Consider the following 21542-nt stretch of genomic DNA (forward strand, 5'->3'; position numbering starts at 1 on the left):
ACCACTGTTGGAGCTTTGGTATACTCAGATACCTAATATGTTCATAAGGTTATTTTGCAGTGACTTCCACTTCTATGTACATCTATGGGCATGTAACATTCACTCACTGTGGCTCCTACATCTGAGGGAGTGATGGAGTTCTAATAGACAGACTGACACTAGAGAGGAGGTGGAGAATTTTGATATGACGAGCCTGTAGGTCTGTCCTCTGGGTTTCCCTGCTTCAATGAATCTAATAAGCCTGCGCCAGTGTATCAGATGATCTAACATAATGTCAGCACCTCAAGCCCTCTCCATTCATTATGCTCAACTCCAGTCTCTTGGGTGAAGTTCTACTTGTTTATGTTTCTCTCCCACATAATCGATAACTCAATGTTATTTAACTAGGCAAGTCAGTGAAGAACAAATGATTTTTTACAATGACGGCCTACCCTGGCCAAACCCTCCCCTAACGTGGACCAATTGTGTGCCGCCCTATGGGACTCCCGATCGGTTGTGATACAGCCCAGGATCAAACCCGGGTCTGTAGTGACACCTCTAGCACTGCGATGCAGTGCCTTAGACCACTGCGCCACTCGGCCCCCTAAACTCCATTTTACATTTTAGTCATTTAGCAGATGCTCTTATCCAGAACGACTGACAGGAGCAATTAGGGTTAAGTGCCTTGCTCAAGTGTACATCGGCCAATTTTTTTCACCTAGTCGGCTTAGGGACACAAACCAGTAACCTGTCTGTTACATAAATAAAACATCTGTCATAAATAATTCAAACAATGAACCTCACACCTGACTCAATCAGTACCGTGAGTGTGCAGTGATGCCATTTATTAGTATGGTAGTGGAAGAGATATCATGAATTTCATTGCTGATATTATTACATGCCATACATTCATATTTTGCATTACAGAGTTAGAAGTGTGGATATATGCATGTCATTAGGTACAGTACTGTTTTAAATCAACAGGTATTGTGTTTTGCCATATAACCAGATACATTATGGTGCAATTAACTCTACTTTCACTATCAGCAGTAGAACACATGTTTATGTTTGCAACTCTAACCGTGAGACATATCTGAGTCCTTTATGCAAAAGTGGGTTACATACAAACATTTATGGAGTGTGTCTATTGAAGAATATAGCCTAGTACTGAAGTTTACTGAAAGGCTTTCTGTGAGATAGTCAAGGCTTTCTGTGATGCAGTCATTCTCTGTGCTGGTATTCTTAAACCAACTGTTCTATGGGTCCTGTAGAATGTCCATTAGAAAACCACCCTGATCTGATCTTGACCATCATCTGACACAGCAGATGCTGCAGTTTCTCTGAACAGAAAAATAAGAAGACATGTTTAACTGCTGTAGCATTGAGCTCACAACCTTGAAGGTACGTGTATAGTGTAAAAGGTGTATTTTTCTGAGGAAGTGTGTAAACAAAAATGTAAGGCACTATACCCTACCTTTTATGTTGTCTGCTGTTGATTATGAGTGTTACTATCATTAGGATTAATGCTAGTGCTCCAATAACTGAACCAACCACAATTCCCCTGAGATTATCTGCAAAACAAAGAGCATATACTGTAGTTTAAGTGTGGCATTAGAGGGAAAGATAAATCATTTTGTTGTGAGGGCTTTGAAATGCTTCCCTTTTCGATAAAGGAGGAGCGATTATCAGCTTGTCCACAGTCAAAAAGGAGAATGCAAACCTTTGATTTTCAGATACTCAATTTCATACCTATGTTATTCATGATGACGCACTGTAAATAATAGTATAGTGACTACAGCATCCTTCAGTATCACAACAGTACTTTAGCTAGCCTATGCTATGGATATTTAAAGAATTTTGTCAATTATACTGTATGTGATGATTCAAACTCAGTCTGGTCTCATTGCCATAGCAATATGCTCCCATATCTGTCCCTGCCAACTCATGTCAACGGTATTAGTGGAGGGGTTGTAAAAGGGGCTTAAACAAAGCACATGAATCGGTGGTGAAGTTATGATTTTTTTTATAATTTGGGGAAATCAAAAGAAGACAGGACACGCCGTACATAAAAAGCAACTGATTTCAAACATTAAGCATGGTAAAGTTGATGTGACCTCACTGGCAATACACCCATGATATTGATCCTCAGCCAATATTGATTTCATTTTGCAGTAACGTTTTAGTGATAATTTGTTACCAGAATTATAGAGCATTTTGCTGTTGATTTTATTGATCATTTTTACCAGAATTATAGGGCATTTTGCTGTTGATTTCAGTGATGATAAATACATTTTTACATTTACATTTTTGTCATTTAGCAGACACTCTTATTCAGAGCGACTTCCAGTAGTGAGTGCATGCTGTGGCGTACAGCAGGTCAACCACCAGGGGGAGACTTGTCGAGGCCTGGTGACAGACGGAGTATAGATCACGAGGCGATGACTCCATCTGCTGGACGTGCCAGGTCTCGACGGGCTCTCCTGCCAGGACTAATTGGGGCTGATTGGGGATTGGTGAGTAATCAAGGGCTGATTGCTCACCAGCTGTACAAGTCCCATAAAGCTGCCAGAAGGGCAGCACACTGGGGAGAGACTGGAGGAGGAACGGACTCCTGTATAGTTGGGGGCGGTAACAGGATAGGTTTTTTTTTTTTTTTTTTTTTTTTTTTTTTTTTTGATCACCACAGGATACAGCTAGACCCGGAGCCCAGAAGATGGTATCCTGGAGAGGGTCTCTTGGGGGAGACCTATTCTTTTGGACTATTATTTTAACAAATAGCTTTGAAACTGAGCTAATCCTACTCTGTCCGTGTCTGATCTGTGTAAATGTTTTGACCCAAACCCCCTGGTCTGCCACAATACATTTTCATACTGGTATTTCCTACATACCAGGAGCATATATCATGTTGCTGTTGATTTCAGCGATGATTCATACCAGTAGCATAGAATTTTGCTGTTGATTTCAGCTATGGTCCATACCAGCCACGCAGGTCGTGGTTTCACCAGACCATTGACCAGTCCCCAGGCATGTGTGCTCCTCTGACCCCCAGAGGACATAGCCAGAGTCACAGGACAGCTTCACCACAGCTCCCTGTAAATATCTGGTCCCCTCCTTCTTTCCATTTGTGGGTGGAGAAAGCCAGCCACAGGACACCACTGTAGAGAATGAGATAAGATGGGCATAATTTACCGCTATATTAATTCTATGACTAACGGTGCAAATGTGCTTATGTTCATTGTTTGTTATTTTGTTATACAGTAGGTTACCTACCTGGCTCTAGATCCTCCACTACAGACCTGTGGCTCTGAAAAGATACCCTGGTGGCATTGCCCATCTCCAGACTACGAGCCATCAGCGTATCATACCTACAATGCAAATATGATAAGATATTTCAAGCAATAAACAGAAGAGAACATTATGTCTCTTTAGCTATAAAAAAGTATAGTGTCTCAGTGTACTGTGTGTGATAACAGAAGATGGCAGATGTCTGGCTAGATTCCTCTGATCCATGCTTGTCGTACCTACAGTACAGAGAGCCCTCTCCAGAGCACAGCTCAGAGGCTTGGCTGCCGAGAGGATCATTTGGATCCTCAGGGATGGAAAACACTGGACGGAAACTGGCGTCGTGTTTTGGAGCATGGAGATATGAGTTCAACAAGTGTTCCGAATCGTACGTGAAGAGCGTGGACTCGTTCAATATAGCCCCTGGAAAATTTTAAGTAAAAGCATATTTTTACTGAGTAAAAAATGTATTGACTGCATTTGTTGTGCACATGACAACTGTGTGCAATTGCATTATGAGTACACTGAACCTTAGTTAGTGATTAACAATATCTCTGTAATCTGTCAGGAGAACATGTATGATATTAATTAGATGCAGACTTTGTATTTACTCACAGCTTGCCCCGAAATTAAACAGCCCCTCTGCATTGCCTTGATCAGACTCAGTCTGACCATCACTGGTAACCAGGTCATCTTTGGGATCACCGTTCATCTTTCCTAACAGTCCACGGGTAAAATCCTTAAACACCTCTGGTAGAAGCACTGTGGTTGTCATGGTTCCCCCTCTCAGTCTCAGTTCCACTCCAGCTCCAGAGGGGAACATGACAGTCACATTTGTAGGGTTGGGCGAAAATACAAACACACCTGGAAAATAAGTATGATAGATCCATATCTTAGAACTGCACATTTTTCTTATCTTATCTGGTTGACATTTTAGAAAATAGAATCTCCATTCTAGATTCTACATCCACATTTACAGCTCAGTGCAGACTTGGTGAATACTGATGTCAAACATTTGAACTTGAAATTAAAGTTGAATCATTCTCTTTACGCAGGGAAGCTAGGACTTTAAAGCAGTTGTTGTGTTAGTAATTTCACAAGGGCACAGACAGCCCTTATATCTCTTCATCAGTGAGCCAGCTCAGCCTTATCTCTGCAGCATTATCTCTCCACTGCATTGATTATTTTATGAAAACAATAGCTCTTCCATGAATCCAAAGGTCAATTAAAAAAGCCCAAGGTCTCACCCTTCAGATCCATCCAGCTCTGCTCAGAGAAGGAGAGGGAGGTTTGGTTCTGCAGCACCTGTAGGTGGTCTTGAGGGTTTCCGAGTCGCACCTCAATGATGTCAGAGGTCCCCTCTCTCATGGCAACCGCTGACAGCTTTGTTGCTTTCACCATGCTGCCTGTGAAATGAATGTTTATGAATAATAATCAATGTAAAAATAATTTCTTGATAATGAATTTCTTGTCCCTTTCATTCTAACTATAGGTTTTCTTAAAAACTCACCATTTGTCAGTATTACCGGCTCTGTTCTGCCCTGTATTGTCAGTTCCTTGCTTTCTGAGACCACAATGGTGTATTCCCCCTTTCCATTGAAGGAGTAACTGACGCCATCAAATGTTATGAAGTGGGGGTCTCCAAACACCACACCTAGTGATAAAAAATCCAATACCATTATTATAAATTATTCTAAGATGACATTGAAACGATAGTAAATAACAGAAAAAAATATGTACATTTTAGACACTGTATAATATTATTTTCAGACAGCTGTAATGTCGTGAATCAGACAGTCATACTATAGACCAGAGCCATTTTCTCACCTGCTTTTGGTACTTGGTAGGTCCTGCAGTCACTGGAGGGTCTGCGTTTGAAGTAGTAGTGACAGTTGTCAGACCACAGGCAGCAGTAGTAGAAGCTGAGGACGTCGTAGAGCCAGTGGGAGAACCCAGGGACTCTGGGGGGCTTTACAAATGGGGGTGAGCCCCAGTCATGGGCTCTGTCTGGGGTACTCCCGCCAATGGAGTCATCTGTCAAAACCTGGGCCCCCGTGTGGTCATAGCAACACTGCTGTCCTGCTGCAAACTTGGGGCTGTCAACAGTGAACATGAAACACAGGATACAAATAGGCCTTGGGGACTCTTAATGACTGACAAATCATTAGATTGTTATGGGACTTACCTGGCTTGTATGGCCCGCACACAGTGCACACTTCCTGGGTGGTAGGTACACACACTCCCCTTCTCCATATCACAGCCATAATCTGTCTGTGGGTGAAAGGAAAAGCATCAATTAAAATGCACAAAGCAAACTGTATCATACTCCTTTCTTTTACTGGTATCTATCATACATGTAAAGCAATACTGTATGTATGCTATGCCTGCACTGTTGGGAGCACAAACATATTAGCCTTTACTGATCAAGGTACAGGTGTAGGATCTTAATTTGTGCCAGTTTATAGCAGGAAAATAATCCTGCAGCAACAGGAAATGTGAATTATGTGGATTGTGATTAATGGACATATTTATAGAGGTTGATACATTCAGCCGATGTGGGTAAGACCTTTAAACAGGTCAACATTGACAAGGCCGCAGAGCCTGACGGATTACCAGGATTTGTACTCTGAGCATGCGCTACCCAACTGGCAAGTGTCTTCACTGACATTTTCAACCTCTCCCTGTCTGAGTCTGTAATACAAACATGCTTCAAGCAAACCATCATAGTCCCTGTGCCCAAGAACACCAACGTAAAATGCTTAAATGACTACTGACCCGTAGCACTCACGTCTGTAGCCATAAAATGCTTTGAAAGACTGGTCATGGCTCACATCAACATCATTATCCCAAAAACCATAGACCCACTCCCATTTGCATACTGCACCAACAGACCCACAGATGATGCAATCTCTATTGCACTCCACACTACCCTTTCACACCTGGACAAAAGGAACACCTATGTGAGAATGCTATTCATTGACTATGCTGATCCCCAACACGGGCGAGTGCTCAGTCCCCTCCTGTACTCCCTGTTCACTCATGACTGCACGACCAGGGACGACTCATCAAATCAAATTTTATCAGTCATATGCGCTGAATACCACAGGTATTACAGGTATACCACAGGTATTACCTTACAGTGAAATGCTTACTTATGATCCCCTAACCAACAATGCAGTGTCAAAAAATAGGGATAAGAATAAGAGATAAAAGTAACAAGTAATTAAAGAGCGGCAGTAAAAAATAACAATATACAGTGCCTTGCGAAAGTATTCGGCCCCCTTGAACTTTGCAACCTTTTGCCACATTTCAGGCTTCAAACATAAAGATATAAAACTGTATTTTTTTGTGAAGAATCAACAACAAGTGGGACACAATCATGAAGTGGAACGACATTTATTGGATATTTCAAACTTTTTTAACAAATCAAAAACTGAAAAATTGGGCGTGCAAAATGATTCAGCCCCTTTACTTTCAGTGCAGCAAACTCTCTCCAGAAGTTCAGTGAGGATCTCTGAATGATCCAATGTTGACCTAAATGACTAATGATGATAAATACAATCCACCTGTGTGTATTCAAGTCTCCGTATAAATGCACCTGCACTGTGATAGTCTCAGAGGTCCGTCAAAAGCGCAGAGAGCATCCTGAAGAACAAGGAACACACCAGGCACGTCCGAGATACTGTTGTGAAGAAGTTTAAAGCCGGATTTGGATACAAAAAGTTTTCCCAAGCTTTAAACATCCCAAGGAGCACTGTACAAGCGATAATATTGAAATTGAAGGAGTATCAGACCACTGCAAATCTACCAATACCTGGCCGTCCCTCTAAACTTTCAACTCATACAAGGAGAAGACTGATCAGAGATGCAGCCAAGAGGCCCATGATCACTCTGGATGAACTGCAGAGATCTACAGCTGAGGTGGGAGACTCTGTCCATAGGACAACAATCAGTCGTATATTGCACAAATTTGGCCTTTATGGAAGAGTGGCAAGAAGAAAGCCATTTCTTAAAGATATCCATAAAAAGTGTCGTTTAAAGTTTGCCACAAGCCACCTGGGAGACACACCATGTGGAAGAAGGTGCTCTGGTCAGATGAAACCAAAATTGAACTTTTTGGCAACAATGCAAAACGTTATGTTTGGCGTAAAAGCAACACAGCTCATCACCCTGAACACACCATGCCCACTGTCAAACATGGTGGTGGCAGCATCATGGTTTGGGCCTGCTTTTCTTCAGCAGGGACAGGGAAGATGGTTAAAATTGATGGGAAGATGGATGGAGCCAAATACAGGACCATTCTGGAAGAAAACCTGATGGAGTCTGCAAAAGACCTGAGACTGGGACGGAGATTTGTCTTCCAACAAGACAATGATCCAAAACATAAAGCAAAATCTACAATGGAATGGTTCAAAAATAAACATATCCAGGTGTTAGAATGGCCAAGTCAAAGTCCAGACCTGAATCCAATTGAGAATCTGTGGAAAGAACTGAAAACTGCTGTTCACAAATGCTCTCCATCCAACCTCACTGAGCTCGAGCTCAGGAGGAATGGAGGAATGGGAAAAAAATTTCAGTCTCTCGATGTGCAAAACTGATAGAGACATACCCCAAGCGACTTACAGCTGTAATCGCAGCAAAAGGTGGCGCTACAAAGTAACTTAAGGGGGCTGAATAATTTTGCACGCCCAATTCTTCAGTTTTTGATTTGTTAAAAAAGTTTGAAATATCCAATAAATGTCGTTCCACTTCATGATTGTGTCCCACTTGTTGTTGATTCTTCACAAACAAATACAGTTTTATATCTTTATGTTTGAAGCCTGAAATGTGGCAAAAGGTCGCAAAGTTCAAGGGGGCCGAATACTTTCGCAAGGCACTGTATACAGAGGTGTGCCGGTACAGAGTCAATGTGCGGGGGCACCGGTTAGTTGAGGTAGTATGTACATGTAGGTAGAGTTAATATTAAAGTGACTATGCATAGATGACAACAGAGAGTGGCAGGGGTGTGGAGAGGGGAGGGGAGGCAATGCAAATAGTCTGGGTAGTCATTTGACTAGATGTTCAGGACTCTTATGGCTTGGGGGTAGAAGCTGTTTAGAAGCCTCTTGGACCTAGATTTGGCGCTCCGGTACAGCTTGCCGTGTGGTAGCAGAGAGAACAGTCTATGACTAGGGTTGTGGAGTCTTTGACAATTATTAGGGCCTTCCTCTGACACCGCCTGGTATAGAGGTCCTGGATGGCAGGAAGCTTGGCCCCAGTGATGTACTGGGCCGTTCACACTACCCTCTGTAGTGCCTTGCGGTCAGAGGCCGAGCAGTTGCCATACCAGGCAGTTATGTAACCATGCTTTCGATGGTGCAGCTGTAGAACCTTTTGAGGATCTGAGGACCCATGCCAAATCTTTTCAGTCTCCTGAGGGGGAATAGGTTTTGTCGTGCCCCCTTCACGACTGTCATGGTGTGCTTGGACCATGTTTGTTTGTTGGTGATGTGGACACCAAGAATCTTGAAGCTCTCAACCTGCTCCACTGCAGCCCCGTTGATGAGAATGGGGGCGTGCTCAGTCCTCTTTTACCTGTAGTTGACTAGAATACTTTTTGCATTGCCCCCCCCCACCATCTTCTTTGCTGCTGCTACTCTCTTTTATTATCTATGCACAGTCACTTTAATAACTCTACCTACATGTACATATTACCTCCATTACGTCGACACCGGTGCCCCCGCACATTGACTCTGTACCGGTACCCCCTGCATATAGCCCCGTTATTGTTATTTACTGAAGCTCTTAATTATTTGTTATTATTTTCTTACTTTTTTGGGGGGTTATATTTTCTTAAAACTGCACTGTTGGTTAAGGTCTTGTAAGTAAGTATTTCACTGTTATATTCGGTGCATGTGACAAGTACAGTTTGATTTGATTTGAAACTTCAGAAGCGTTTTTAAACCTCAAATACGTGGACAGTTCTCCTGCAACATGGTGATCAAATTAAGATCCTACATCTATACCATAGTTTACTGCTTTGACTTACATGAAACCTCCCAGTGTCTGCTCTAGCCTGAGCCAGTGTGCATGGACAGTCAATAATTTCAGAGAGGAAGTCTGGCAGTGTCTCCTCCAGCTGGTCCCAGGCTTTACACTTATCCAGTGCCCAGACGGCTGAGTCCTGCCTGAACTTGTCCTCCAGATGCCAGGCTAGAGCATGGTCCTCTGTCCACACTGCCTGGACATTCCTATAGGACATTCATATCACGGTGACAGTTTATCTGTATGACTATGTCTGCATACACTGATGGAGCCTACTCAACTTATTTGCTCAACTTTATGTTGAACAATAACTTTATTTTCTTCATTTTCAGCCAACATGTATGTGGTTGATGACTAGGTAGCTAACACAGTTACAACAACATGTATGTGGTTTATGACTAGGTAGCTAACGCAGTTACAACAACATGTATGTGGTTTATGACTAGGTAGCTAACGCAGTTACAACATGTATGTGGTTTATGACTAGGTAGCTAACGCAGTTACAACAACATGTATGTGGTTTATGACTAGGTAGCTAACGCAGTTACAACAACATGTATGTGGTTTATGACTAGGTAGCTAACGCAGTTACAACAACATGTATGTGGTTTATGACTAGGTAGCTAACGCAGTTACAACAACATGTATGTGGTTGATGACTAGGTAGCTAACGCAGTTACAACAACATGTATGTGGTTGATGACTAGGTAGCTAACGCAGTTACAACAACATGTATGTGGTTGATGACTAGGTAGCTAACGCAGTTACAACAACATGTATGTGGTTGATGACTAGGTAGCTAACGCAGTTACAACAACATGTATGTGGTTGATGACTAGGTAGCTAACGCAGTTACAACAACATGTATGTGGTTTATGACTAGGTAGCTAACGCAGTTACAACAACATGTATGTGGTTGATGACTAGGTAGCTAACGCAGTTACAACAACATGTATGTGGTTGATGACTAGGTAGCTAACGCAGTTACAACAACATGTATGTGGTTTATGACTAGGTAGCTAACGCAGTTACAACAACATGTATGTGGTTTATGACTAGGTAGCTAACGCAGTTACAACAACATGTATGTGGTTGATGACTAGGTAGCTAACGCAGTTACAACAACATGTATGTGGTTGATGACTAGGTAGCTAACGCAGTTACAACATGTATATGGTTTATGACTAGGTAGCTAACGCAGTTACAACAACATGTATGTGGTTTATGACTAGGTAGCTAACGCAGTTACAACAACATGTATGTGGTTGATGACTAGGTAGCTAACGCAGTTACAACAACATGTATGTGGTTTATGACTAGGTAGCTAACGCAGTTACAACAACATGTATGTGGTTTATGACTAGGTAGCTAACGCAGTTACAACAACATGTACACACACCTCCGTTCAAAAGTTTGGGGTCACTTAGAAATGTCCTTGTTTTTGAAAGAAAAGCACATTTTTTGTCTATTAAAATAACATCAAATATGGCCTCCAGTGGTTAGGGGCGCTGTACTGCAGTGCCAGCTGTGCCACCAGAGACTCTGGGTTCGCGCCCAGGCTCTGTCGTAACCGACCGCGACCGGGAGGTCCGTGGGGCGATGCACAATTGGCCTAGCGACGTCCTGGTTAAGGAGGGTTTGGCCGGCAGGGAAATCCTTGTCTCATCGCTAACCAAGGTTGCCAGGTGCCAGCTGGCTTCTGGGTCGGATGGCGCTGTGTTAAGAAGCAGTGCGGCTTGGTTGGGTTGTGTATCGGAGGACGCATGACTTTCAACCTTCGTATTTCCCGAGCCCGTACGGGAGTTGTGGCGATGAGACAAGATAGTAGCTACAAAACAATTGGATACCTCGAAATTGGGGAGAAAAAGGGGTAAAAAAAATATTATAATAAAATAAATAACATCAAATCGGAAATACAGTGTAGACATTGTTAATATTGTAAATGACTCTTGTAGCTGGAAATGGCACATTTGTAATAGAATATCTACATAGGCGTACAGAGGCCCATTATCAGCAACCATCACTCCTGTGATCCAATGGCACGTTGTGTTAGCTAATCCAAGTTTATCATTTTAAAAAGCTAATTGATCATTAGAAAACCCTTTTGCAAATATGTTAACACAGCTGAAAACTGTTGTCCTGATTAAAGAAGCAATAAAACGGTCCTTCTTTAGACTAGTTGAGTATCTGGATCATCAGCATTTGTGGGTTCGATTACAGGCTCAAAATGGCCAGAAACAAAGCACTTTCTTCTGAAACTCGTCAGTCTATTTTTGTTCTGAGAAATTAAAGCTATACCATGTGAGAATTTGCCAAGAAACTGAAGATCTCATACAACTCTGTGTACTACTCCCTAAACAGAACAGAGCAAACTGGCTCGAAGCAGAATAGAAAGAGGAGTGTGAGCCCCGGTGCACAACTGAGCAAGAGGACAAGTACATTAGAGTGTCTAGTTTGAGAAACAGACGCCTCACAAGTCCTCAACTGGCAGCTTCATTAAATAGTACCCGCAAAACACCAGTCTCAACGTCAACGTCAAATTGGCCAGTCTGTGATATGGCTTTTTCTTTGCAACTCTGCCTAGAAGGCCAGCATTCCGAAGTCGCCTCTTCACTGTTGACGTTGAGACTGGTGTTCAGCGGATACTATTTAATGAAGCTACCAGTTGAGGACTTGTGAGGAGTCTGTTTCTCAAACTAGACGCTCTAATGTACTTGTCCTCTTGCTCAGTTGTGCACCGGGGTTACCACTCCTATTTCTATTCTGGTTAGAGCCAGTTTTCTCTGTTCTGTGAAGGGAGTAGTACACAGAGTTGTACAAGATCTTCAGTTTCTTGGCAAATTGTCACATGGTATAGCTTTCAGAAACTGAAGATCTCGTACAACGCTCTTCACAGAACAGCACACACTGGCTGATCAAGACTCCCACAAGCTCCATGAACGCCCTCCAAACCTGGGACGTGAACTGGGGACCCCGATCAGAAACTATGTCCTCAGGCACCCCGTAGTGCTGGAAGACGTGTCTAAACAGGGCCACCGCAGTCTGTAGAGCCGTAGGGAGACCGGGCAAAGGGAAGAGACGGAAGGACTTAGAAAACCGATCCACAATGACCAGGATCATGGTGTTCCCCTGTGACGGAGGAAGATCGGTGAGGAAGTCCACCGACCAAGTCCGCTGTGGAACGGGGAGGGGCTGTAAATTCCCTCTAGGCAGGTGTCTAGGAGCCTTACACTGGGTGCACACCGAACAGGAGGAGACATAAACCCTCACGTCCTTGGCCAAGGTGGGCCATCAGTACTTCCCCCTAAGACCCCGCACCCAATCCCTGGATGACCAGAGGAGGGTAGCGTGTGGGCCCACTTGATCAATCTGTCGCGAACACCAAGCGGGACGTACCTCTGACCAGCTGGACATTGTGGTGGAGTAGGTTCTAACCGTGACGCCCGCTCAATGTCCGCATCCACCTCCCATTCCACCGGTGCCACCAGACAAGAAGCCGGAAGTATGGGGGTGGGATCGATGGACCGCTCCTCGGTATCATAGAGACGGGAGAGTGCGTCGTCGGCCTTAGCGTTACGGGAACCTGGTCTATATGAGATGGTGAAACGAAATCTGGTGAAAAACATCGCCCACCTTGCCTGGCGAGGATTCAGTCTCCTAGCCCCCCGGATGTACTCCAGATTACGGTGGTCAGTCCAGATGAGAAAAGAGTGTTGCGCCCCCTCAAGCCAATGTCTCCACACCTTCAGAGCCTTTACCACAGCCAGCAAATCCCAGTCCCCCACATTAGAGTTTCGCTCCGCCAGACTGAGCTTCCTCGAATAAGAAAGCGCAAGGGCGAAGCATCAGTGACGTGCCCGAGCGCTGTGATAGCACGGCTCCAACACCAGCCTCGGACACGTCCACCTCCACTATGAATGCCAAAGTGGGGTCCGGATGAGGGGATACGGGAGCATCGGTAAACAAAGCCTTCAGACGGCTAAAAGCTCTGCCCGCCTCCTTCTCGGCCTTGACGTACAAGTCATGCTCCAACAGTCGCCCAAGTACCATGCACACCAGTAACACATGGGCGGCGCTTGTGGCGGAATACATCAGAATGTCATCGATATAAACCACTACACCCTGCCCGTGCAGGTCCCTGAGAATCTTGTCTACAAAGGATTGGAAGACGGCTGGAGCATTTTTCAACCCATACGGCATGACGAGGTACTCATAATGGCCAGATGTGGTACTAAACGCGGTCTTCCACTCATCTCCCTCCCAGATACGCACCAAGTTATACGAGCTCCTGAGATCCAGTTTTATGAAGAAGCGTGCTCCGTGAAATGACTCCACCGCCGTGGCGATGAGAGGTAACTGAACCCCACTGTGATGGAATTTAGACCTCTATAGTCAATGCACGGACGCAGACCTCCCTCCTTCACAAAAAATAAACTTGAGGAGGCGTGGAGGGCCGAATGTACCCCTGTCCCAGAGCTTCGGTGACATATGTCTTCATAGCCACCGTCTCCTCCTGTGACAGGGGATACACGTGACTCCTGGGAAGTGCGACGTTTACCTGGAGGTTTATCGCACAATCCTCTCGTCGATGAGGTGGTAATTGGGTCGCACTCTTTTTACAGAAAGCGATAGCCAAATTGCCATAATTGGGAATGTGCACGGTGGAGACTTGGTCCGGACTCTCCACGTCGTTGCACCGATGGAAACTCCCACACACCTACCTGAGCACACCTCTGACCACACCTTTAGAGCCCCCTGTTTCCTACGAAATTTGGGGATTGTGATAAGCTAACCAGGGAATTCCCAGCACCACTGGAAACGCAGGAGAATCAATGAGGAAGAGACTAATCCACTCCACATGACCCCCCTGCGTCACCATGTCCAGTGGAACTTTGGCCTCCCTGACCAGCGCTGACCCTAATGGTCGACTATCTAGGGCGTGCACGGGGAAGGGTTGGTCCATCTGAACCATTGGAATCCCTAATTTAAAACGTATTATGGGCTGAGATCCCGTTAACGGGATTGATATGACAACAGCCAGTGAAAGTGCCAAATTCAAAACAACAGAAATCTCATAATTAAAATTCCTCAAACAGCTTATACCATTTTAAAGGTATTCTTGTTGTTAATCGCACGACAGTGTCCGATTTTAAATAGGCTTTACAGCGAAAGCACCACAAACGATTATGTTAGGTCAGAGCCAAGTCACAGAAAAACACAGACATTTTTCCAGCCAAAGAGTGGAGTCACAAAAATCAGAAATAGAGAGAGAATTAATCACTAACCTTTGATGATCTTCATCAGATGATACTCATAGGACTTCATGTTACACAATACATGTATGTTTTGTTCGATAAAGTTCATATTTATATTAAAAAAATCTCAGTATACATTGGCGTGTTATGTTCAGTAGTGAGCCACATAAATTTACAGAAATACTCATTAGAAATGTTGATGAAAATTCAAGTGCTATACATGGAACTTTAGATACACTTCTCCTTAATGCAACAGCTGTGTCAGATTTCAAAAAAGCTTTACGGAAAAAGCAAACCATGCAATAATCTGAGTACGTCACTCAGAGACCCAACAAGCCAAAAATATATCCGCCATATTGTGCAGTCAACAGAAGTCAGAAATAACATAAATATTCACTTAATATTCATTTAAATCTTCAATAATGTTCCAACTGGAAAATTCCTTGTCTGTAGAATAGCAATGGAGTGCGAGCTACCTCTCATGTGAATGCGCGTGACCAGCTCGTGGCAATCTGCCAGACCACTGACTCAAAGAGCCCTTATGAGCCCCTCCTTTACAGTAGAAGCCTCAAACAAGTTTCTAAAGACGGTTGACATCTAGTGGAAGCCTTGGGAAGTACAACATGACCAATATCCCACTGTATCTTCAATAGGGAATGAGTTGAAAATCGACCAACCTCAGATTTCCCAGTTACTGGTTGGATTTTTTCTCAGGTTTTTGCCTGCCATATGAGTTCTGTTATACTCACAGACATCATTAAAACAGTGTTAGAAACTTCAGAGTGTTTTCTATCCAAATATACTAATAATATGCATAAATTAGCAACTGGGACTGAGGAGCAGGCAGTTTACTCTGGGCACCTTATTCATCCAAGCTACTCAATACTGCCCCCAGCCATAAGAAGTTAAGCGCGAACCCGCGGTCCATAAAATTCCCCGCTGCGCCTCAATCTACTAGCGCCTTATGATGGGAATGGGGGGAAAACTCAGGAAAATAAATCAACACATACATATGACCAGGGAGCTCTGGGTGAGCCTGGTGCTGATTCATCTGGGGTGCCCGAGCAGTGCTCTGCCTGCCCTCTCGACTCCCAGACGAGCTCCTCCAGCACCGGTCGGCAGTGTGCCCTCTCCGACCACAACTGGTGCAGGAGGAGGCTCCTCTTCCGGTCGCCCTAGCTGCAGCACCCCCTAACTCCATTGGTGTCGGAGTGGGAGTGCTGGGGGATGGAACGGACAGAACCCGATCTGGACTTCCGCGAGCAGCCAGCAAGTTGTCCAGTGAGGGTGGTGTCTCAACAAGCTAGCTCCCTGCGGACGTCCTCCCGCAGGCTGCACCTATAGTGGTCCATCAGGGCCCTGTCATTCCACCCCGCACCGGCGGCCAGGGTCCGAAACTCCAGCGCGAAGTCGCTCCACGTCGCCTGCCTCAGATGAAACAGACGTTCACCCGCCGTTCGGCCCTGCGGTGGGTGGTCGAACACAGCTCGGAAGCGGTGGGTGAACTCTGGGTAATGATCCCTTGCCGAGTCTGGACCCTCCCAGACCGCATTGGCCCACTCCAGGGCTTTGCCCGACAGGCAGGAGACGAGGACGTTGACACTCTCTCCTCCCGAAGGAGTCAGGTGAACGGTTGCCAGGTAAAGCTCCAGCTGGAGCAGGAACCCCTTGCACCCGGCAGCTGTCACATCGTACTCCCTCGGGAGCGCGAGCCGAATCCTGCTGGGTCCGGATGCCGCAGGAGAAGGTGGTGGTGCAGGCTGGAGAGTTGCTGAAGACGGGGTAGGGAGGCCGCTCCTCTCACATCTCTCCATTCTCGCCATCACTTGATCCATAGCCGTCCCCAGACGGTGTAAAACGGAGGTATGCTGGAGGACACTCTCCTCCATGGACGGGGAGGGCGCGTCCGCTCCTGCTGACTCCATGATTTTTCAGTGCGGGATTCTTTCAATATCTCCCTGGAGAAGTGGGTGTGGAGTCAGGTGCAGGAGAGCAAGAATTCCAAGAAGGGCGTTTTATTACTGTCCACCAACAAAACAGGTACAGGACCACAAAAGCAGCCCCTAGAAAACAGGAACGCAGTCTAGTCGAAAATGGAGGAACACAGTCCTCTGACTAAACTAACTTGTGGGAAAAAGTCAAGTGAAATAAACCTGCTTAACAGGGAAAAACGCAACCCAAGCCAACGACAGTAACACAAACAATCCTGCACAAAACCTAGCGGGTAGGGCGAGATTAAATACCCCACTGATTAGCCTAAACTAGACACAGGTGAACACAAGACAGACAAAACCAAACGAAAATGAAAAGGGATCGGTGGCAGCTACTAGGCCGGCGACGATGACCGCCGAGCGCTGCCCGTACTGGGAGAGGAGCCACCTTCAGTGGAAGTCGTGACACTTATACTTGAGTCATTTTCTATTAAGGTATCTTTACTTTTAGTAGGACAATTGGGTACTTTTTCCACCACTGGTAGGTTGTGCTGCAAAAAATGCTGTATGCTATTTTTGTTATCAGTTTAAATGTGAGTGTGTCGAGTCTTTTGCCGTACCATGTTCCATCTGGGTGAGTACTGGGGCTGATGCGTAGACAGCCGACCTCCCAGTCTGAGAAGGGCTTCCCTGCTGTCTTGGGCACAAATCTGAAGGCACCACTGTTAGGCTGGTCCCTCCCAAGAGAGTACAGGTACTCCCATTTACCCTGCCAGGACTCTGAGTAGGGATCCCCTATGACATGAAACATCCATGAGTATCCTTGGAATGCCAAAAATCCAGAAATTTCTATCCCTAACTGTACATTTTTTTGACAAGATAGAACTGCCAAAGGGGGCGGAGTTGCAATCTACTGCAGATATAGCCTGCAGAGTTCTGTCATACTATCTACGTCTGTGCCCAAATAATTTGAGCTTCTGCTTTTAAAAATCCACCTTTCCAGAAACAACCGCCAAACATCCCCTCTTAAAATTGACCATCCTGCCGATCCTTGACTTCAGAGATGTCATTTACAAAATAGCCCCCAACACTCTACTCAGCAAACTGGATGTAGTCTGTCACAGTGCCATCATTTTTATCACCAAAGCCCCATATGCTACCCACCACTGCGATCTGTGTGCTCTCGTTGGCTGGCCCTCACTACATATCCATCGCCAAACCCACTGGCTCCAGGTCATCTATCAGTCTTTGCTAGGTAAAGCCCCGCCTTATCTCAGCTCGCTGGTCACCATAGCAACACCGACCCGTAGCACATGCTCCAGCAGGTATATTGCACTGGTCATCCCCAAAGCCAAAACTTTCTTTGGCCACCTTTTCTTCCAGTTCTCTGCTGCCAATGACTGGAACGAATTGCAAAACCTCTGAAGCTGGAGTTTTATATCTCCCTCTCTAACTTTAAGCATCAGCTGTCTGAGCCTGTACTGTACCTGTACACAGGCAATCTGTAAATAGCACACCCGACTGCCTCATCCCCATATTATTACTTACCCTCTTGCTCTTTTGCACCTCATTCTCTCTACTTGCACATCATCATCTGCACATCACTCCAGTATCATTGCTAAATTGTAATTATTTTCACCTCTAGGGCCTATTTATTTCCTACCTCCCTACTCTTCTACATTTGCACACACTGTACATATATTTTTATTTTATTTTGTGTTATTGACTGTACGTTTGTTTATATGTAACTCTGTGTTGTTGTTTTTGTCGCACTGCTTTGCTTTATCTTGGCCAGGTCGCAGTTGTAAATGAGAACCTACCTGGTTAGATAAAGGTGAAATGTAAAAAAAATGCACTGACAGCAAATGGTAAGATGTTGGCAGGACTTAGCTGTTACTCACCTTTCTCCATGTATCCCCAGAGCTCTATGTTGACCTTTTCTGCTCTGACCTGTGAGGTGTTCCATGTCATGTCCAACGGGCCTCCAACTTTTGGGGTGCCGTAGTACTGCCACTGGGTTGCGTTGATTATAGTAGCTTTGAAACTGGGATCTAACTTTCCAGGATGGACTGTAGATTAAAAAACACAAACGGAGTATCAATGCATTTCACTGTAAATTGGTAAGAAAGGGGTATTGACATTTTAAATAAGTGTATCTGGTCGGATTTTGTGATAAATAGCTGCCATATATCAGTGTTGCACAGGGTTTCCCTACCTGATAACCAAGCTCCATGTCTGCTGAAGGTTGTACCATTGTCTGTAGAGATCTGAAAAGGAACCAACCCTGTTTCATACAGTAGAGGTGATATGCAGTGGCCTCTACTGTCTGTGTCCACATAGCCCACCGTTTTGATTTCATCATTGAACCTTCAATTAGAAAGACAGTTTTCAGTAGCTTTAATATGCATATCTACCAGCCATACATTCACAGAACTTAGAATGTAAACTCAGCAATATGTTAGGTAAGTTAAGTGAAATAAGTATTTTGAATCTACCTGCAGATTATTTGGGAGCTCTCATTAAAAGTTGCTTTGAGGACAATAAAGTCAGTTCCACCAAATATTGATCCGGAATATGGAGTGACATCGACACAGTACTCCCCATAGTCCGCACAGCAGTTATCGAGGGATACACAAGTGGCATGGCAAGAACAGGATTCTAATTTGCCACCACATTTTCCTTCACATGACTGTCCTGTAACAAAAATATAAAATTACATGTGAAATGAGAGTGGAGAAAAATAAAGTGTGGTGTTACAGTATAACACAACCAGTGGTGTAAAGTACTTCAGTAAAAATACTTAAAAGTACTACTTAAGTCATTCTTTGGGGTATCTGTACTTTACTATTTATATTTTTAACTTCTTGTACTTTTACTTCACTAGATTCCTTAAGAAAATATTGTACTTTTTACTTCATACATTTTCTTTGACGTCCAAAAGTACACTTACATTTTGAATGCTTAGCAGCACAGGAAAATGGTCCAATTCATGCACTTATCAACAGAATATCCTTGGTCATCCCTACTGCCACTGATCTGGTGGACTCACTAGACACACAGGCTTCGTTTGTAAATTATGTCTGAATGTTTGAGTGTGCCCCTGGCTATCCGTAAACTTTAAAAATCTAAATAATTGTGGCATCTTGTTTGCTTAATATAAGGAATTTGAATATACTTAAGTATATTTTAGCAATTACATTTACTTTTGATACTTTTGATATATTTTAAACCAAATACTCAGACTTTTACTCAAGTAGAATTTTACTGGGTGACTTTTACTTTTACTTGAGTCATTTTCAATTAAGGTATCTTTACTTTTACTCAAGTATGACAATTGGGTACTTTTTTCACCACTGAACACAACTACCAACCAAAAACCTTGAGCTGCAACATATTTTTTCCTTTTCAAGTCGCATGTGGAACCACCATTAATAGATTTAGTATGACAAAGTTTCCACTACCTACCAGATATCCTGCTACTGGAAACAAAACAGATGAAAATCACAGCCAAGTAAGAGGCTCTTCCCATCCTGATGTTTGACTGTTTGTTTACCAACAGTCTGTCCTTGATACTGTACTATGCAATGTACAGAGAGGCTTCCAGCTAGCTGCAATTACTAGATTTTTACCAATATGAGTTACGGGTTGTGCTCAACAGTCCGGTGTCACATAACCTTTCGGTAACTAACATTTACAGGCATCTTTGTTGAGAAATGGTAGCAAAGGTCATTGTGATTACACAGTTCTGCATGCTTGTCCTCAGTTGACTAATTCACTCAACAGTGTTTGTGTATTTTGGACCCTATTTTCACAGTTGAGTAATAAGGCTGTATGTTGGGCGTGGGTGGCTCTACCTGCCATACAGATTAAAAACCTCACAAAAGAAAAAATATCAGCACCTTGAACTGTGAGTGAGCTGATGAAGAATATCATTACAAACTGTGGAGGTTACAAGTAATTCCCTTTTTCCATGGTAATGCATTAATTACACACCACAGTGAGAATAATACATTCTTCTATTGGCCTGTGTTAACTCAAGTTATTCACAATTTCTCATTATAAATACGGTTGATTTGTCACGATCGTCGTCAGAGAAATGACCGGACCAAGGTGCAGCGTGGTGAGCGTACATTTTTTTCTTTAAATGTCCCCAACAAAACAATAAACCACAAAAACCAACCGTGACGCTCCGTGAGACTATACATGCATCAAACGAAGACAACTACCCACAACTAAGGTGGCAAAACAGGCTGCCTAAGTATGATTCCCAATCAGAGACAACGATTGCCAGCTGCCTCTGATTGGGAACCACACTCGGCCAAACACACAGAAATAGAAAACATAGAATGCCCACCCCACATCACACCCTGACCTAACCAAATAGAGAAATAAAACGGCTCTCTAAGGTCAGGGCGTGACATGATTCCTAACTTTGGGTGCTGTTAAGCCATCTGTCTCCTGTGTGGTTGATTGTGGATATTTAGCACCACCAACACGTTGGGGCATTTTCTTGTACATCTCCCATACTGTACATCATATAAATGTATTATTCAGTAATAGATTGTGTCTTGATCTTTATTTTCTGTCAAATGTATTAATCTCTTTAGCCTGTCATTTTTAGCAGGCAATGGCCAGGGATCTACGCATATTTTGTTTTTATAGTTTTCAGAAGCTGTAAGCTTTGATGTATTACTTAATAGGTACAAGGAGATGCTGTTGAAAACCGACTGACCTCCGCTTAAGGTATTCAATTACCCTGTACATGTGTCCAGAGAGTGGTAAACCACCCACCAGACCAATACACTGTAAGACCTCTTTCTCATGAGCCAGTCCCCAGAGGAGGCCAAAACTCCATGCTGAAATCATCAAGTAAACATACAATTAATGGCATGCCTTGTTTTAAAGCAACAGTGCTAAAAACACTTTAAAGATGATTCACACAGTGAACTCTGTAATTCATGGCACTCCAAACAGTGCATGAAATAATACATTGTTTCTGCTGTTTCAAATGATATGATAGTACTGTTACACCAATCATAAATATATTTGATTTTGGTTTGTCAGTTAAAAT

General features: G+C 43.9%; 1 protein-coding gene across 2 annotated transcripts; it reads right to left on the reverse strand.

Moving 5' to 3' along the window:
• Positions 1 to 798: 798 nt before the first annotated feature.
• Positions 799 to 20259, reverse strand: LOC110537178 (sushi domain-containing protein 2). Of its 2 annotated transcripts, none has more exons than XR_002475585.3 (16): positions 19937 to 20259; positions 18967 to 19165; positions 18687 to 18838; positions 18373 to 18540; positions 17092 to 17266; positions 9290 to 9491; positions 5447 to 5532; positions 5089 to 5357; positions 4772 to 4915; positions 4509 to 4667; positions 3877 to 4125; positions 3501 to 3684; positions 3250 to 3344; positions 2914 to 3134; positions 1454 to 1550; positions 799 to 1319 (listed from the first exon to the last, which is right to left on the reverse strand). XR_002475585.3 is itself a non-coding variant. In XM_021623017.3 (16 exons), the coding sequence occupies exons 1-16, from the start codon at positions 19998 to 20000 to the stop codon at positions 1259 to 1261; spliced, it is 2481 nt and encodes an 826-aa protein (XP_021478692.1). In that variant the 5' UTR covers positions 20001 to 20259; the 3' UTR covers positions 799 to 1258. The 2 variants fall into 2 exon arrangements, 1 of the variants encoding a protein (XP_021478692.1); XM_021623017.3 differs by having other exon boundaries at positions 2958 to 3134.
• Positions 20260 to 21542: the final 1283 nt, after the last annotated feature.

The sequence above is a fragment of the Oncorhynchus mykiss genome, chromosome 12 (genome assembly GCF_057628025.1).
Source record: "Oncorhynchus mykiss isolate SJ-2025 chromosome 12, ASM5762802v1, whole genome shotgun sequence".
NCBI classification, from domain to species: Eukaryota; Metazoa; Chordata; class Actinopteri; order Salmoniformes; family Salmonidae; genus Oncorhynchus; species Oncorhynchus mykiss.

What these genes read in the sequence shown, in the direction of transcription:
- LOC110537178 (XM_021623017.3), bottom strand. Translation starts at nt 20,000, where the DNA reads ATGGGAAGAGCCTCTTACTTGGCTGTGATTTTCATCTGTTTTGTTTCC. An exon ending in ACATGGAGCTTGGTTATCAG is followed by an intron (nt 18,541 to 18,686) that starts GTAGGGAAACCC and finishes TTTAATCTACAG; the next exon opens with TCCATCCTGGAAAGTTAGAT. An exon ending in GAGCTGGATGGATCTGAAGG is followed by an intron (nt 4,126 to 4,508) that starts GTGAGACCTTGG and finishes CTTATTTTCCAG; the next exon opens with GTGTGTTTGTATTTTCGCCC.